The sequence below is a fragment of the Carassius gibelio genome, chromosome B22 (genome assembly GCF_023724105.1).
Source record: "Carassius gibelio isolate Cgi1373 ecotype wild population from Czech Republic chromosome B22, carGib1.2-hapl.c, whole genome shotgun sequence".
In the NCBI taxonomy this organism is placed as follows: Eukaryota; Metazoa; Chordata; class Actinopteri; order Cypriniformes; family Cyprinidae; genus Carassius; species Carassius gibelio.
Window position 1 is genome coordinate 19,851,823 of NC_068417.1, and position 18,135 is coordinate 19,869,957.

Below are 18,135 nucleotides of genomic sequence, written 5' to 3' on the forward strand. Positions count from 1 at the left end.
ACCGGCTGCAGCCTCCAGAAAAGATCGCAGATTGACACCACCTGAGTATCTGCCTTTCACTGGAAATGTAGAATTATCACAATTTTCAAGATATGGGGCAGAACATTTATAGATCTAGATAATTTATATAATTTTATATAGTTACTAACACAAGAAAGTTACTTTTTTTTCTCCAAAGATCAGCATAATTACAAATGTGATATTGATTTTATACAACAGTTCAATGAACAAGAGCAAGAAGTTAATATCAAGAGACTTATGTTTTAGACAACATATTCCCGGTTTTTGCTCTATTTCTAAAAACAAAAATCATTCCAAACACAGCAACATGAAAGAGTTTCGTTCCTGAATGAATCAACCATTTAAATGATTCGGTTCAATCGCAAATGACTCACTTATTAACAGTGACTCGCTTCCACCTACTGGTGGTTTTAATTTCACATTTAATGTACCTTTTCATTTTTTAAATAATTTAAAAAATCAGTTTTCAATGTTTTATGTTTAAAATATCAAAACATTATTTATTAATTTGTAACTGCAGGTGAAAGTATCCCATGTCCCTCAGAGCTGCATTAAACAGTGTGTAAAAAAACATCTAAATGACACTTCAGATGCAGCTTCTGTTTTCTCTGTATGACAAAGATCAGTTTTGTTGATACTGATTGCATTTCCTTTTAACAGCCCAAATGCCAGTATTTGACCCAAAAGATGATGCAAATGGTGTAAAGGTAAAAATAAAAAGTCAGGAGTCAGCTGTCAGCACAATTAGAAATAAGATATCAGCACAATAACACTAAGCAAAATATTAAGTATCGTTATTAATAAAATCCCAGAAATTACAATTAAATATTTTGTCAATATTACAAACCCTTATTTTTATTTTATTTTTTTATGAAAGTGTCGTGACATACAGCCAAGTATGATGACCCATACTCAGAATTCGTACTCTGCATTTAACCCATACAGAGTGCACACACACAGCAGTGAACACACATGCACACGCACAAACACACACACACACACACACGCGCACACACACACACACACACACACACAGAGCAGTGTTCATCATTTATGCTGCGGCGCCCGGGGAGCAGTTGCGGGTTTGATGTGTCTTGCTTATGGACACCTCAGTCGTGGTATTCAAACCCACAAACTTAGGAGTCAAACTCTCTAACCACTAGGCCACGACTTTCCTATTTTGATGTGCCACCCCACGATTTACTGTGGCTTCATCTGGCCACTCCTATTAAAATTTTCAGGGGGCGCCACTGGTTGTCGTCATTGTTGTTATTATTTATAAGTGGTCTTTGTCTGCTGTCACAGTCCCACCTGTGGGATGCTTGGTACTCTTTTTTGTTGTTGTCTTTTTCTCTATAAAATCTTTTAGTAATCATCATAAGTCATATATCATTTGAAACCTTAGAAGCCCAAGATTCATTGGACATTGCGTTACCATCGGACATTGCGTTACCATGGAAATGGTACTTTAAAATCCAATGGTGGCCTCCTCCCCCTTAGTGGGCTGGGTCAAGTGTCATATTACTAAATGCATTACGGTCTTTTAGAATCAAAACTTTTTATAATCTTGTTAACAAACACATCGTTGGAAAGGTCTGAGTCTCAGGATTTCATATTTGGTGATTATTTTGATAAATTCAAAGAGAAATCTAGAGATAAATTCATTAAGCAAAATTCAAAGTAGTTTTGTTGACTCCCAGTGGCTGTGTGTGGTATGACGCCCCAAAATAAAATCTCACAGGAACTCCAAATCTTTTCATATCAACTTCAAATTTGTAACATAACTTATTTAGACACAAGGCTTTAACTTTATACTAATTTTAGAGTAAACCTGTTATTTAAAATATTTATAATAAATAAAATAAAATTAATATAGCCATTTTATTTACAGTACATTTAAACTTCTGTAACTTTTTGATACTTCACTGACACTTTTGACAAAATCTGCTAATTTTCTTCTTTAAAAAGAGACCAACCTTAGGTTTCTATTCCAAAGTGTTCATAAATTACAGCAATTTAAGTTTGGATAGTGCACTTTAATGCCTATTTAAAAAATGGGGGGTGACAGTTAAGGGGTTAAGTAAAGTAACATCTTAACAGTGGCAATATACAGTATTGTTCAAAATAATAGCAGTACAATGTGACTAGCCAGAATAATCAAGGTTTTTCGTATATTTTTTTATTGCTACGTGGCAAACAAGTTACCAGTAGGTTCAGTAGATTCTCAGAAAACAAATGAGACCCAGCATTCATGATATGCACGCTCTTAAGGCTGTGCAATTGGGCAATTAGTTGAATTAGTTGAAAGGGGTGTGTTCAAAAAAATAGCAGTGTGGCATTCAATCACTGAGGTCATCAATTTTGTGAAGAAACAGGTGTGAATCAGGTGGCCCCTATTTAAGGATGAAGCCAACACTTGTTGAACATGCATTTGAAAGCTGAGGAAAATGGGTCGTTCAAGACATTGTTCAGAAGAACAGCGTACTTTGATTAAAAAGTTGATTAGAGAGGGGAAAACCTATAAAGAGGTGCAAAAAATGATAGGCTGTTCAGCTAAAATGATCTCCAATGCCTTAAAATGGAGAGCAAAACCAGAGAGACGTGGAAGAAAACGGAAGACAACCATCAAAATGGATAGAAGAATAACCAGAATGGCAAAGGCTCAGCCAATGATCACCTCCAGGATGATCAAAGACAGTCTGGAGTTACCTGTAAGTACTGTGACAGTTAGAAGACGTCTGTGTGAAGCTAATCTATTTTCAAGAATCCCCCGCAAAGTCCCTCTGTTAAAAAAAAGGCATGTGCAGAAGAGGTTACAATTTGCCAAAGAACACATCAACTGGCCTAAAGAGAAATGGAGGAACATTTTGTGGACTGATGAGAGTAAAATTGTTCTTTTTGGGTCCAAGGGCCACAGGCAGTTTGTGAGACGACCCCCAAACTCTGAATTCAAGCCACAGTACACAGTGAAGACAGTGAAGCATGGAGGTGCAAGCATCATGATATGGGCATGTTTCTCCTACTATGGTGTTGGGCCTATTTATCGCATACCAGGGATCATGGATCAGTTTGCATATGTTAAAATACTTGAAGAGGTCATGTTGCCCTATGCTGAAGAGGACATGCCCTTGAAATGGTTGTTTCAACAAGACAATGACCCAAAACACACTAGTAATCGGGCAAAGTCTTGGTTCCAAACCAACAAAATTAATGTTATGGAGTGCCCAATCTCCAGACCTTAATCCAATTGAGAACTTGTGGGGTGATATCAAAAATGCTGTTTCTGAAGCAAAACCAAGAAATGTGAATGAATTGTGGAATGTTGTTAAAGAATCATGGAGTGGAATAACAGCTGAGAGGTGCCACAAGTTGGTTGACTCCATGCCACACAGATGTCAAGCAGTTTTAAAAAACTGTGGTCATACAACTAAATATTAGTTTAGTGATTCACAGGATTGCTAAATCCCAGAAAAAAAAAATGTTTGTACAAAATAGTTTTGAGTTTGTACAGTCAAAGGTAGACACTGCTATTTTTTTGAACACACCCCTTTCAACGAATTGCCCAATTGCACAGCCTTAAGAGCGTGCATATCATGAATGCTGGGTCTTGTTTGTTTTCTGACAATCTACTGAACCTACTGGTAACTTGTTTGCCACGTAGCAATAAAAAATATACTAAAAACCTTGATTATTCTGGTTAGTCACATTGTACTGCTATTATTTTGAACAATACTGTATGAGACTTATAATACATTGTAACTTTGGGAAATATAATTCATTGTAATTTAAGTGGATGCATTGTGTTCTTTATGTGTTATAATCCATCATACTCTTAGAAGCTATAGCCACAAATAAGTAAATATTATAATACATTAAGACTTGTTATGATTACTCATGAAATGATACAATATATTATAACGTTTTTTTTTATATAATACATTATGCATTCATTTTAATTACATTTACATTTAATCATTTAGCAGACGCTTTTATCCAAAGCAACTTACAAATGATGACAATGGAAGCAATCAAATATTATATATAACAATAAAAATATTCATCATACTCTTAGAAGCTATAGCCACAAATAAGTAAATATTATAATGCATTAAGACTTGTTATGATTACTCATGAAATGATACAATATATTATAACGTTTTTTTTTTTTTGTTTTTTTTTTTATAATACATTATGCATTCATTTTAATTACATTTACATTTAATCATTTAGCAGACGCTTTTATCCAAAGCAACTTACAAATGATGACAATGGAAGCAATCAAATATTATATATAACAATAAAAATAATGTATAACAATTATAATGCCTTAAGAATACCCGTATAAAGTATTATAAATACAGGTTTCATAGAAAGTGTTACCAAATATCCTAATGACACAATCCTCATATTGAAATCTTTTTAGCAAAGGAGTAATTTCTAGTATTTTAAAACTACTTGTTTATTTTTGTCTTCCTCTAGACTGTCAGACTGCAGTATCAGTGAAGAAGGTTATAAAGCTCTGGCTTCAGCTCTGAGATCAAACCCTTCACACCTGATAGAGCTGGATCTCAGAGGAAATGATCCTGGACAATCAGGAGTGAAGGAGCTCAATGATTTACTACAGGATCCAAACTGTCAACTGAAGACACTGAGGTGAGATATGATGAAATAATACAAAATAAATTACATGCATGCAAATAATTTATATAAATATAATTTCAAGAATATTAAATGCATTTATCATGTAGAATCAATTTTTCATTAGATCAAGTTTATTTAGAAATTTAAATTATTTCATACATCAGGTTTTTGGGTCGTGCTGCAGAAGAAGCCTGTAAATATCTGACTGAAGTTCTTCACATTAAAAACCCGTTACTCCTGAGAGAACTGAATCTGAGTGAATGTAAACTAGGAGACACAGGAGTGAATCAGATCTCTGCTCTACTGCAGGATAAACACTGTACACTCAACACACTGATGTGAGTATTTCACATGGTTTATAATGCTTTACACAAAATGTTGATGTTATATGTTTTAAGGGTGGTGTTGGCGCAGTGGATAAGACACATGCCTTTGGTGTGAGAGACCTGGGTTCGAATCCACTGTGAGACACCAATGTGTCCCTGAGCAAGACACTTAACCCCTAGTTGCTCCAGAGGCATGCGACCTCTGACATATATAGCAATTGTAAGTCGCTTTGGATAAAAGCGTCAGCTAAATGAATAAATGTAAATAAATGTAAATGTAAATATTTTTACAGTCTAATGAAACTCTGTTATTGTTGTTCTGTAAAATATTTAGGGACTGAGATTAATTAAACTATTATTTAAATGTATCTTTCTGTTACTCTTATTAGTTTCATGTCTTTCTCTGCAGGTTGAAGAATAGCAGTATCACAGAAGAAGGTTGTGCTGCTCTGATTTCAGCGTTTGATTCAAATCCTTCAAACCTGATCGAGCTGGATCTGAGTGGAAATAAACTCGGAAACTCAGGAATAGAGAAGATCTTTCTTCTGTTGAAAAATCCTCAATGCAAATTCATGAAACTGAAGTATGTATCTTCATTTATGTACTTTTCTGTATCTTTATATACATTTATTAGTGTTTATTTAATTAGCTTAACTGTAGAAATGAAGGCCACAATTTTAGCTGTACTTTTATCTAATTTAGAGTCTGACTGAGGCTCATATTCGTTTTTGAAAGAAACTGAGGACAGCATTTATTAATGATGGAATTTGATTACTATTACTTTTTGCCAATATTAAAATAAAAAACATTATTGGCATACATCTTTTGCACTTTATGACAATATTTTTTTCATAATTTATCTATTTCGGTTTTCAGAAGCCATTCATAAATCCCGTTAGAGATGTGATGATATATGTCTCCGAAAATAATAACAATTATTATTATGTATTTATTTTTCTATAGACTCTCAGACTGCAGTATCACTGAAGAAGGTTATAAAGCTCTGGCTTCAGCTCTGAGATCAAACCCTTCACACCTGATAGAGCTGGATCTCACAGGAAATGATCCTGGACAATCAGGAGTGAAGGAGCTCAGTGATTTACTACAGGATCCAAACTGTAAACTGAAGACACTGAGGTGAGATTTGATGAAATAATACAAAATAAATGACAGTCAGGCTGAATATTCATACATAATACTATTTCAGTAATACGATAAGCTTTGATTTGGTGCATCTGAGCTACTGTCTTGTTGGCGACAGACTGTTGTGTTGTAAGCTACAGTTCTGTTCAAATAGACATTCTGAGCCACTAAATGCTCTGATAATCAGTAGTTTGTCAGTAACTTTTTCTGAATACAACGTAGTTTCATTTGGTGTCTAGAAAGATATTTTGCCCTTCTGCTCCTCATGACATTTGCACGGTTTCTGCAATAGAGCTAAATAGAGCTTGTCATTAGGAAAAATAATGAATAATGTTTTATTAACATGTTTTGTAAGGCAGTGTACATTTATTTCAGAATTAAAATGAATCCTGCTTTACCTTTTCCAGGTTTTTGGGTCCTGCTGCAGAAGAAGCCTGTCAGTTTTTGATTGGAATTGTGGGTAATAACCCGTTACTCCTGAGAGAACTGAATCTGAGTGAACAGAAGCTAGGAGACACAGAAGTGAATCAGATCGCTGCTCTACTGCAGGATAAACACTGTACACTACACACACTGATGTGAGTGTATTACATGATTTAATATTTACTTGATTAATACATTTTCTCATTAGTTTGAGCCAGAGGTGTCACAACCACAATGTGAAGTATTCAAATTAAACAGGCCACTAAAAACAAATAATTTTCAGAAAATGACAGTTAGCTTTAAACAGAAGGCTAAGTCACTTTGATCATGGATCATTATTAATTATTTCAGTTACTGTAGAGGGAGAGCAAGGTTTTTCCAGAACTCACAAACTCCTCAAAACACAAATGCAACATTTCAACAATTAAGTGTCTGTTTCAGAACAAAGCAAATTAAAGGGGGGGGGGGGGGGTGAAATGCTCGTTTTCACTCAATATCCTGTTAATCTCGAGTACCTATAGAGTAGTACTGCATCTTTCATAACTCCAAAAAGTCTTTAGTTTTATTATATTCATAAGAGAAAGATAGTCTGTACCGATTTTTCCCGGAAAAACATGAGCGGCTGGAGGCGTGACGTGTGGGCGGAGCTAAAGAATCACGAGCGCGAGTAGGCTTTTGCGTTGAGAGCGTTTGGAAGCTGTGACTTTACCGTGAGGACAAAACTAACCAAAACAAACCATGGCTAACAGTCAGATTCAGCGTATATTTATGATCCAGAATCAGATCTGGAGGCTGAAATTTAACAAGAGCAGCATCAGCAACGACTACAGCAGGACGTCTCTATGTAGTATGTATTGAAACTGTATATATTTGCTTAGCGGTTTTGGAAAATGACTAAGTTCCACTTTATGTCGTCTTTTTTTTTTTTTTTAAGCTGTAACGTTACATGTGGAAAGTGCAGTTTGATGCCAACATCGCATGTTGTTTACTTGATGTGCTTACGCGCCGATAGCTAAGTTAACAACACAGAGATATTTGAAGCAGTTTTACTCACCGCCTGCGGTTCCAACACACGATCGTGACCCTTTTTCGTTGGGATTGCATTATCCTTAAGAAATAAACGATGTGCAAATCCGGCGTCAAACTGGGCCTTGTTTGTAAAACAAGCATCTTCGAAATGCAGGGAACAAACACAAACACTTGCACAACTCCGTTGATGCTCTGTAAAAATAAACTCCATCCACTGGTCCCTTAATGCTGTTTCTCTTTTGGTAATCTGTGCAAGGTTGTCTTGCCCTAGCAACCAAAAACACACTTCTTTAGTGACATTACGCGACACTCTCGCTCTGATCAGTGAATGTCTCTGCCCTGCTCTACGGGAGCGCGCTCTTCCGGCAGATGTGCCCTTAGGACCCATATAAGGAAATTCCGCTCCATCTAACGTCACACAGAGCCATACTCGAAAAAAACTTTCCGAAACTTGTGACAAACCGGAAGGAGTATTTTTGGAACAGAAATACTCCTTCAAACGTACAACTTAATTTTTGAAACTTTGTCCTTGTTTAGCATGGGAATCCAACTCTTTAACAGTGTAAAAAACTCAGTATGCATGAAATAGCATTTCACCCCCCCTTTAATGATGAACCAACAGATCGGCCACCAGTCTTTATCATCTGATGTTCACCTTTATCCTTCTGTCCTGCTTAATTTCAGGCACAGTTTGTATTTATTTATTTATTTGTATAAATTGCAGCAAGCACATACAGCACTACTTTAATGAATAAACATTTGATTAATCTTTAATGTTCATTGCTTGTTTATGTCAGTTCACAGTGTGTAATGATAAGAGATAAAACATTTTATTTAAAAAATGCAGTAGAAGTAATTTTCATCATTAGTTCATATTAACTAATGTAGTTAACTAAGGAAAGCTTACTGTATGTTGCTGGGAACACATTTTCCCCGATGAGCTGAAGATGACATTGACAGAAGAAGAGTCTTAAAACTGACGAGAAGCAAATGCATCTGGAATAGAAGTAATGCTTTATAATGTAAATACTGTTCAAGAGAATTAAATGTGTGACTTTTAGATGACAAATTACAGTCAGACAAACGATAAATATCCTCCGAAACCCTAGATGATCTTCATAGATCTGATTCATTGTTCTCTTTCTGTCTTCAGTCTGCGTGGATGCAGTATTAAAGAGAAACAGTGTCTCATCCTGACTTTAGCTCTGAAATCAAACCCATCTCACCTGAGAGAACTGGACCTGAGTGAGAATGAACTTGGAGACTCTGGAGTGAAAAACCTCAGTGATCTACTGATGAACCCACAATGCAAGCTGGAAATACTAGCGTTAGTATCATTATACTGTACAGCAGCTACAGAGAGATTAAAAATAACTGTTTAGTTAAACAGGCCCAGTTTACAGTATTTAAACTGTAGCACTGCATCTGTACTGCAACTCTTTTTTTTTTCTCTACTGCTCAAACGTAATATGTGTCTAACACTGGAACATGACAAAATACAATAGAATCTATTATACTATCTACACTGGATGTGGCACAACACGATAAATACCTGACAGTAAACTGCCTCTGTGCTCTATTTATGACATTCTGACACAAATTTATAATGATTTTCAATGTCACTTTGTCACGTCAAGTGTAGACAGACTTTAGCTGTTGTGGCTGTTGTGTAATGTGTAGACACACTGTAATTAGGAAATAATCGAGTTGAATTTAAAGTATTTGATAATTGTACTGGTTGTGTACATGTTCTGCAGAAATATTAGAAGATTCACATTTACTGCAACAACAAATGAGAGATAAAAAAGTGTATGTCTCTAGTTTAAAAAAAATGAATGAGAAGAAAACAACAGCTTCTGGTATTTGGAACTTAAAAATAATTAATTCAGTTAAACTATGGCAACTAAAGACTATATTGAAGACTATATGCCTACTGTTGCTCTTTTATAAGATGGCCATCAAAGATCTGAACCATTGTCCTTTCTGTTTTTGTCTTCAGTCTGTGTGGATGCAGTATTAAAGAGAAACAGTGTCTCATCCTGACTTCAGCTCTGAAATCAAACCCATCACACCTGAGAGAACTGGACCTGAGTGGAAATGAACTTAAACACACAAGAGTGAATAAATTTTATGATATACTGAAGGATCCATGTTTTAAACTGGAGAGACTGAGGTGAGGAACAATCACATGTAACTAACAAATTAGTGTTTTGGCATTTTACTGTAACAGAATGAAAATAAATATTTATCTCTTTTCTCTGAATGCAGGTTAAGGTCTTGTGATATAAAAGCTGATGATTGTTCAGCTCTGACTTCAGCTCTGAAATCAAACCCTTCACATCTGAGAGCACTGGACCTGAGTGGGAATGAACTTGGAGACTCTGGAGTGAAAAGCCTCAGTGATCTACTGATGAACCCACAATGCAAACTGGAAATACTAGCGTTAGTATCATTATACTGTACAGCAGCTACAGAGAGATTAAAAATAACTGTTTAGTTAAACAGATTTCTGATTCAATTACAATTCGATTCTCTCTTCTTCTTTTTTTTTTTTTTTTTTTGTATGATCAGTTAATATAGTTTTTTTTATACAAATGCTATTGAAATTTCTAAAAATAAGAAATGAAAATCAGTTTATAATGGTGAATTTATAAAAATAAATTAAGAGCCACAGGCCTGTATTTAAAACCTTTTTTTTTTTTTTTTTTTTTTTTTTTTTTTATAAGGTCCTTTTTTAAACAATAATAGGGCCATAAAAAATTGTTTTAAATTTTTCTGGTAATCAGATGAAGGCATAAAACAATTTAATTTATCCTAATCAACTGAAAAATCTTTTTATTTTTATTTTTTTGGCAAATAAAGTGCTGCACAACAGAGGTTTACTGTTAAAATTAAACGGAAAACAAATGAGATTATTCATTTAAAAATAAAGAATTATTCATATATATTATAATTAATAACATTGTTATTACAGCGAGTCTTAAGACTGCTAATAGTAATATATTTTTGACAGTTTCTTCACAACTTTTATTTTGACGGTTTGCCTTAAGGAACTTGTAGCTGCTGTGTATGTGATATGAGTACATGTATAAGTTAAATAGTATATAATATTTAACTTATTTAACTTGTTTAATCATTTCAGCTTAACATGCTAACGTTAGCATCGAAAGTGTTCACATAGCCTAACGTCAGCAGCTGTACGAGATGAATTCAGCAAACATTTATAAAGGTCAACTTTTCATAAAATGTAAGCATTAATGTCTACAAATATAAAAGTATAAATAACTTTTTCGACCAACAAAAGCGAAAACGCAATTAAAACAATCACCAGGAGGACCGTTAACTGTCATTACGCAGCTGAGCGTTACCATGGATACATGCTGCAGTGACATCATTCGATCATTTGCTCATTTGATCTTTTTGAGCTAAAATAATACATTTCCCAAATAACTTTTCTCGTCATAAATGTTTGTAAAATATAATTTTCTATCCTCATTTGAACTTTGTCCAGAGCACGATTTCATAAACCCAAGTAAACACCTGTGATTTTTCTCACATTAAAAATGTGAAAGGTCAATTGAAATGTTTCAATCAATTCTATATTTATAACATTTTGACTGAGTGATGATTGTCTAAACTTGGGTTGAATTTAGTAGCTATCCTCAAATCCTGGTTAGGAATTGGTTTATAGTTCTGTTGGTATATTAATGTGCTACTGTATATGAAATTTTGTTGCGATGCATTTAACTCACATAAACTTTACATGGATCTGATTCGATGTCTTTTCTCTTTCTGTCTTCAGTCTGTGTGGATGCAGTATTAAAGAGAAACAGTGTCTCATGCTGACTTCAGCTCTGTGTTCAAACCCATCACACCTGAGAGAACTGGACCTGAGTGGAAATAAAATAGAAAACAAAGGAGTGAAGCACTTATGTGAAATACTGAAGGATTCACACTTTAAACTGGAGAGATTGAGGTGAGGATCATGCTTAAAAATGCTTAAAATCATTTCAACATTGCAATTTAATTATAACACTTTCACTCAACATCTCACAAAGAGTCTGAGTTAACATTATATTTGTATATAAATAATAAATAATATAGTATTTGTGTATAGTATATTAATAATTCCTGTTGTGTTTTATGAACTGATGAAAGTTTGTTATAAACACCTGACAGATACCAAACACATGGCAGGTTATTATTTCATTACTGATTATATTTAAATGTGTGCTGTGGCACAAAGAACCTCAGTAATATTCATGAATAAATGTGTAATTATAAGACACTTTAATAAAAATGGTGAGGCAACAGAGTGAACAACAGCAGGGTAACAGTAACAGACAAACTCCTGAAGAACATGCGGCTCACACCAGACGAGTGTAAGAAGAGGAGAGTAAAAAAGAAATTAGTTTAATACAAGAATATTATGTTTAATACAAGAAATGATGTTTGTGTTCAGAGTAACTGTAATGATATTATAACATTAACAGAAAATAACAAGAATAAGCATAACAGTGCTTTTGAAAATACAATAAAACAGTAAACAAAATGGTAAAATTAATCAAATGTTTCAATCAGATTAAAGTTCAAAAGAACACAGCTATAAAATTAAATAATATAATACAGAACCTTTTTAAATATATATTTTCTGGCATGTTTTAGTCCAGATTAAAATGTAAAAATGTTTTAGTAAAAAAAAAAAAAATATTAAGTCTTTAAACATTTAGGGCCCTATCTTGCACCCAGCGCAATTGACTTTGTACACCGACGCATGTGTCATTCCTATTTTGCACCCGCGCAAAGCGCGCTTTTCCCTCCACAGAAGCACGTCGCTAAACTAGTGAATGAACTTGCGCTCCCTGGGCGGTTCAGCGCAAAAAAGGAGGCGTGTTCCGGCGCAAACAATCCCTGGTGCTATTTTGCTGTTCCATTAAACAATTGCGCCACTGACCAGAAAAAACCTAGTCTAAAGTCGGGGGCGCGTTGCGCGTTGTTCATTATGCTATTTTAAGGGCGCATGCTTGACCATAATGTATAGCGTGCACAACGCGCATACACTTTGCTCATGTAATCTACACAGATGCAACAGTTATTTTTGCATATCATAAATTGTTACACTAAAAAAAATATTAACACATGAGATGACGGAAATCATTGTGGTGTATTTTGGGTGGGTTTCTCCCATCCCCATACAACACAACTTCTCTGTCTTTCACTGCTCTTACAAGAACATCTGTCTCCTCGGCTGTGAACCGCTCCTGGCGTGCGCCTGGTAAATACGCCACAATAATAGCAATCCATAATGGAACTTGCGCCCCTGCTTTTAAAGGGAATGTTGGATGACGCTCTGATTGGTTTATTTCACGTTACGCCCAAACCACACCTATGAATAATGAAGCTACTTCAGACCAACCCACTTTAGATTTGCGCCGGGCGCAAGAGCCATTTATCCCGCCGGGAAAATAGCAACAGCGCCGAGACCCGCCCACAAAGTTACTTGCGCTTCGCGCTTTGACGCTTGCGTTTCAGATCGTTAAAATAGGGCCCTTAGTCTTGTTTGATAGACAGATAAAATCTGAATAGCTGATTGAAAACATGTAAATATTTTTGGCTTCCTTCTCTGTGAAAGGTGATGTCAGGAACAGAAAGTGGTGCAGTCTGCTGTGTTTTGTTTCTGGGGGTTTTCGGGGGAAACCTCTGTTCCTTGATCTCCATCTAGTGTCAGAGAGTGAACTGTAGATTCATTCAGTCTGTCTCCTTCACTCACAGCAGTTCACTGTCTGTCTGAGAGTAATACATACATTGCTGAAGCCACAGTGCAAGTTTATATTACTTTTTATTTTAAAAATTGTAATATATTAAATATTATTTAAAATAATATTTTTGGTTCATTATCAAACTATGGTGGGACAAATTAGACTATGGTGGGCCTCCATAATTTAAATAATGAATGGGAAACCCTAAATGACTCTGCCACTGGAAAGCCAATAGTTGAAATTCCTCTTCACATGGTTTCCCGTTGAAGTGATTGTGATTTTGACTAAAAAATGATGCTAAGAAATGACAAACGTGTCTGTGTCCTCTGGGTTAATATCACTCTCTGTGTTAAAGGGAAAATAATTTTCTTCCTCTGTCTGCTTGTCTTTCTCTTTCTAGTCTAAATGACTGTGGCATTACAGATGTTTCTTCTTTAATTCAGTCTTTGGCTGAAACAAAAGCACTGCAGTTTCTAAAAGAGCTTGATCTGAGTAATAATAAAATAGGAGACTCAGAGCAGAAGCTCATTGATGTGCTACGAGACTCAAACTGTGAACTGAGGTGAGAAAACATCCATGTGTCGCTGTCACACTAACAAAAAACAGACAAACATCATGTAACTTGTTTAAATGTATTTCAAAAATTAAACAAATATTTTTGTTACGGTCTACCTTGTAATAATTAAAATATAGTAAACAATTTTCAACTTGTTCTACTCAACACTGTTGCTCTCTTCTGATTCCTCCTTACAGTCTGAAGAAAAAACAGTCGTTCTTGAGAGCTGGTTTGAACTACATTAGTGGATTGTTACCTTGGTCTAAAGCTCAAGAGGATCCTGTGAAATCAACAGAACAACACAAGTCATGATCAGATGAGGAATCCTCAGAAGGTTCTCACTATAGTACTGTTATAAATCAATATGTGTGATGATAATTTTGGTGAGATGTTGCTAAACAGCAAGCAATTGATATAAACAATGCCAAACTTACAGCTTCAAATAGCACGGCTTTAACAAATCTGAAGTTATTATTCTGTTTTATATATATATATATATATATATATATATATATATATATATATATATATATATATATATATTACTATTTAAAAATGATTAATACTGCATACACATGGAAGTGTTAGACTTTCAAATTAAATAATGCAGCATTAATAGAAACACAGAGTAATGGTGAATGTTTAATGTTGTTTTTCTATTTATTTTAATGCTATTTTCTTTTTTTACAGCTGAAACGGAAGGGACTCGAATCTGATGAGCGCTCAGAAGAGCTGGATTATTAATAATACAAGTCTATAAGACCTTCATCATGATGTCAAGATTAAACTCTTCCATAATGAAGTAATTAAAATATTGCTGATCATGACTGTGAATGTAGTTTAGCACTTCTATATCAAATGACATAAACTGAAAGTCTAAAATGAAAATGTAAATATTATGGTCCACATGTAGACAGATTCAAATCAGTGATCTATAATAGAATCATTTTAAAAATCAGTGGTCCTGTGTCATATTTATATTTCTTTATACCATTGTTTTATTTTACATTTATGTATGTTTTTCATTACTTTTCTCTTACATTTTATATACAGACTGTTTATCCCTTCTGATCGTGGGAAGTCGTGGCCTAATGGTTAGAGGGTTGGACTCCCAATCGAAGGGTTGTGAGTTCTAGTCTCGGGCCGGACGGAATTGTGGGTGGGGGGAGTGCATGTACAGTTCTCTCTCCACCTTCAATACCACGACTTAGGTGCCCTTGAGCAAGGCACCGAACCCCCAACTGCTCCCCGGGCGCCGCAGCATAAATGGCTGCCCACTGCTCTGTGTGTGTGTGTGTGTGTGTGTGTGTGTGTGTGTGTGTGTGTGTTCACTGCTCTGTGTGTGTGCGCACTTTGGATGGGTTAAATGCAGAGCACAAATTCTGAGTATGGGTCACCATACTTGGCTGAATGTCATGTCACTCACACTATTTAAATATGTTTTTGTAAGTTCTGTGTCTGTCTCATGAGAAACATGTCTCTGTACATAAGACAAGCTTTGACTGATGTAAGAGTTGTGGATGAATCTCTTCTTCCACATCAACCTACACTAATATTAACAAGTTAGAATTCATGTAGCATATTATGTGCTTTCAGTCACTAGTTCTGATTGTACATTGAATGCTTTTTGTTTAGTGATTTTAGTTTTCTCTTTTATTGTACTGTAAATTGTTGGAATATTGTAACTATACAAATAAAAAAAAAACTTGATCATATTTAGTTTGAATAGTTTATTAGTTCAATAGTCAGCTATCAATATAATTGGAGATACAGCAGATGTCAATATTTTCCTGCTTAAAATTGTAGACTTGAAACTGAAACAGTCACATCTGCAGTTCCTCGAGTTCACCGCTAGAGGTCAACACACATCACACTGAAGTACAAGAAACAGCTCAGCGTGTCACTGTAGTGACCAAACCATAGACCTTCAGCAGAGCTTGTATTTTAATCTCTGTATGATTGATTTTCCTGCTGTGATGCATTATTCATCTCTGTGCTCCTCCATATTCCCTGATCATCATCACTGCTGAGACTTTAGTGTAGCCTACAGATTATGCAAAGAATATTATCATTAGTAGGCCTACAAAGAATTCTATGCATGGATCTACTAATTAACTTCATTTAATGGTAAGTTTGTAATATTGAATTAAATAAGCAAATTATACACAATTCGAATGACTAGTAGGCCTACAATATTTCCAAATATAGTTGCAAATTTCTCTCAAAACAAAATGTACATTATGTTCAATTTACACGCTGTAAAACCCGACAAGTAAACTTAACTCAAACGGTTTGAGTAAACAGATATCCTTAAAACTACAAGTTGTGTTAACTCAAACCGTTTGAGGAAACCGATTGCCTTAAACCGTTTAAGTTGAAAAAACTAACAGTTATGAGTACTCTGAACTTAATTCAGTTGAGTTCACTGAAAGAAGATATACATTGCAATTAAGTAATTAAGTGATTAACTGAGTGATAATTGTGAATTAGTGATGAACAGCTGCTGTTAACAAACAGAATTACTGAAGAAAAGAGAAACACAAGAACTACTACAACTGACTTCAGACACAGCCTTAGATGAAATCAACTGAAATAAAATACATGAAATCTCTCAAGATCTGATTAAACAACCCACAAACAGCATCACCAGCTCCACTTATTAATAACCAGACTGACTTTATTTCTGGCAGACGTCTACAGAAGATCTTATTGAGAATGAACTAAGGTTTAGATGTTGATTTATTGTTTCATTTGAAGTAACCATGTTAGAGATCAGTGTTTGCTTTAGTTGGGCTCTTGACCCTTGATTTCTGTCTTAGTCTTTTCTCTGGCTGTTATAACCGTGTGTTTCTGAAACACATTTGTTGTAGCTCAAAAGCCCAGAAGAAATGCCATCAGGTGTTAACCTGTACCTAGGTGTAGGTTGTTGTATTTTATGTTGGTGATGATAATTATTCATTATTATTCACAATTATTGATCCATACAGAGTCTAATCTCTGATGAAGTAGTACAAATTTCATCTATGGCTCCCAGCATGCTCTGCAGCAATTTTTTTTTTTTTTATGGTCACCATTGTTGAGGTTCATAATCTGATTATTGATGTCTTTGTGTGACTGTTTGACACAATAGAAGACCACACTGTTTGAAAAGTCATTCATATTAACTGATTATCACAGAACCACTTCCTCTTAGAATCACTTTTATGATAATCAATCAAATTACACAACACCTATTTCATCAGAGATTAGACTCCGTACAGCTCAATAATTGATGATTATCATCACCAATATAAAGTATAACAACCTACACCTAGGTACAGGTTAACACCTGATGGCATTTCTTTTGGGTTTTTGAGCTACAACAAATATGTTTTAGAAACACACGGTTATAACAGCCAGAGAAAAGACTAAGACAGAAATCAAGGGTCAAGAGCCCAACTAAAGCAAACACTGATCTTTAACATGGTTACTTCAAATGAAACAATAAATCAACATCTAAACCTTAGTTCATTCTCAATAAGATCTTCTGTAGACGTCTGACAGAAATAAAGTCAGTCTGGTTATTAATAAGTGGAGCTGGTGATGCTGTTTGTGGGGTTTTTTAATCAGATCTTGAGAGATTTCATGTATTTTATTTCAGTTGATTTCATCTAAGTCTGTGTCTGAAGTCAGTTGTAGTAGTTCTTGTGTTTCTCTTTTCTTCAGTGATTCTGTTTGTTAACAGCTGTTCATCACTAATTCTCAATCAGCACTTAGTTAATCACTTAATTACTTGAATGCAAAGTTTTAAAACTTACATGGTTTAAATCAAGGCAATCTGTTTACTCAAACGGATTGAGTTAAGTTAACTTGTCGGGTTTTACAGTGCACCCTTCAACTATTTTCTGGAACATGTGAGGTTTGTTCGAGCCTTTTTATTTCTTAAATACGAATACAAATATCTGAATTAATTAATATTAAGTGGGCGTGTTTTCGCAAGGTTTTTGTTTCAGAGTGTTTTGGAAATGAATGGGGTCGCGCGCAGATCTGTGAGGTTTCGCGGGCGCGCGTGCACGGCATCACCATCATGCGCTGTATCTTTCGCCCTCCGGCATCTCTTCATTTTCCTTCATTTTTACTTCTCAGACAAAAACAGCGATTACTACCACGTTATATCTGTATATTCTGCCTAACTGGTTTACCGTGAGGATATCTGTGCTGCTGGACTGAGTTTTCATGGAAGATGACGAGATGGGCT

At 35.0% G+C, this 18,135-nt stretch overlaps 1 protein-coding gene across 1 annotated transcript in view; it reads left to right on the top strand.

The window, feature by feature from the left end:
- Nucleotides 1-18,135, top strand: part of LOC127986808 (uncharacterized) — a 353,087-nt gene that overhangs the window by 286,116 nt on the left and 48,836 nt on the right. Inside the window, exons 81-83 of the mRNA XM_052589043.1 lie at nucleotides 4,501-4,674; nucleotides 4,827-5,000; nucleotides 5,398-5,571. Of these exons, the coding sequence (XP_052445003.1) occupies nucleotides 4,501-4,674; nucleotides 4,827-5,000; nucleotides 5,398-5,571 (522 nt within the window). The remainder of the gene's footprint in view (nucleotides 1-4,500; nucleotides 4,675-4,826; nucleotides 5,001-5,397; nucleotides 5,572-18,135) is intronic.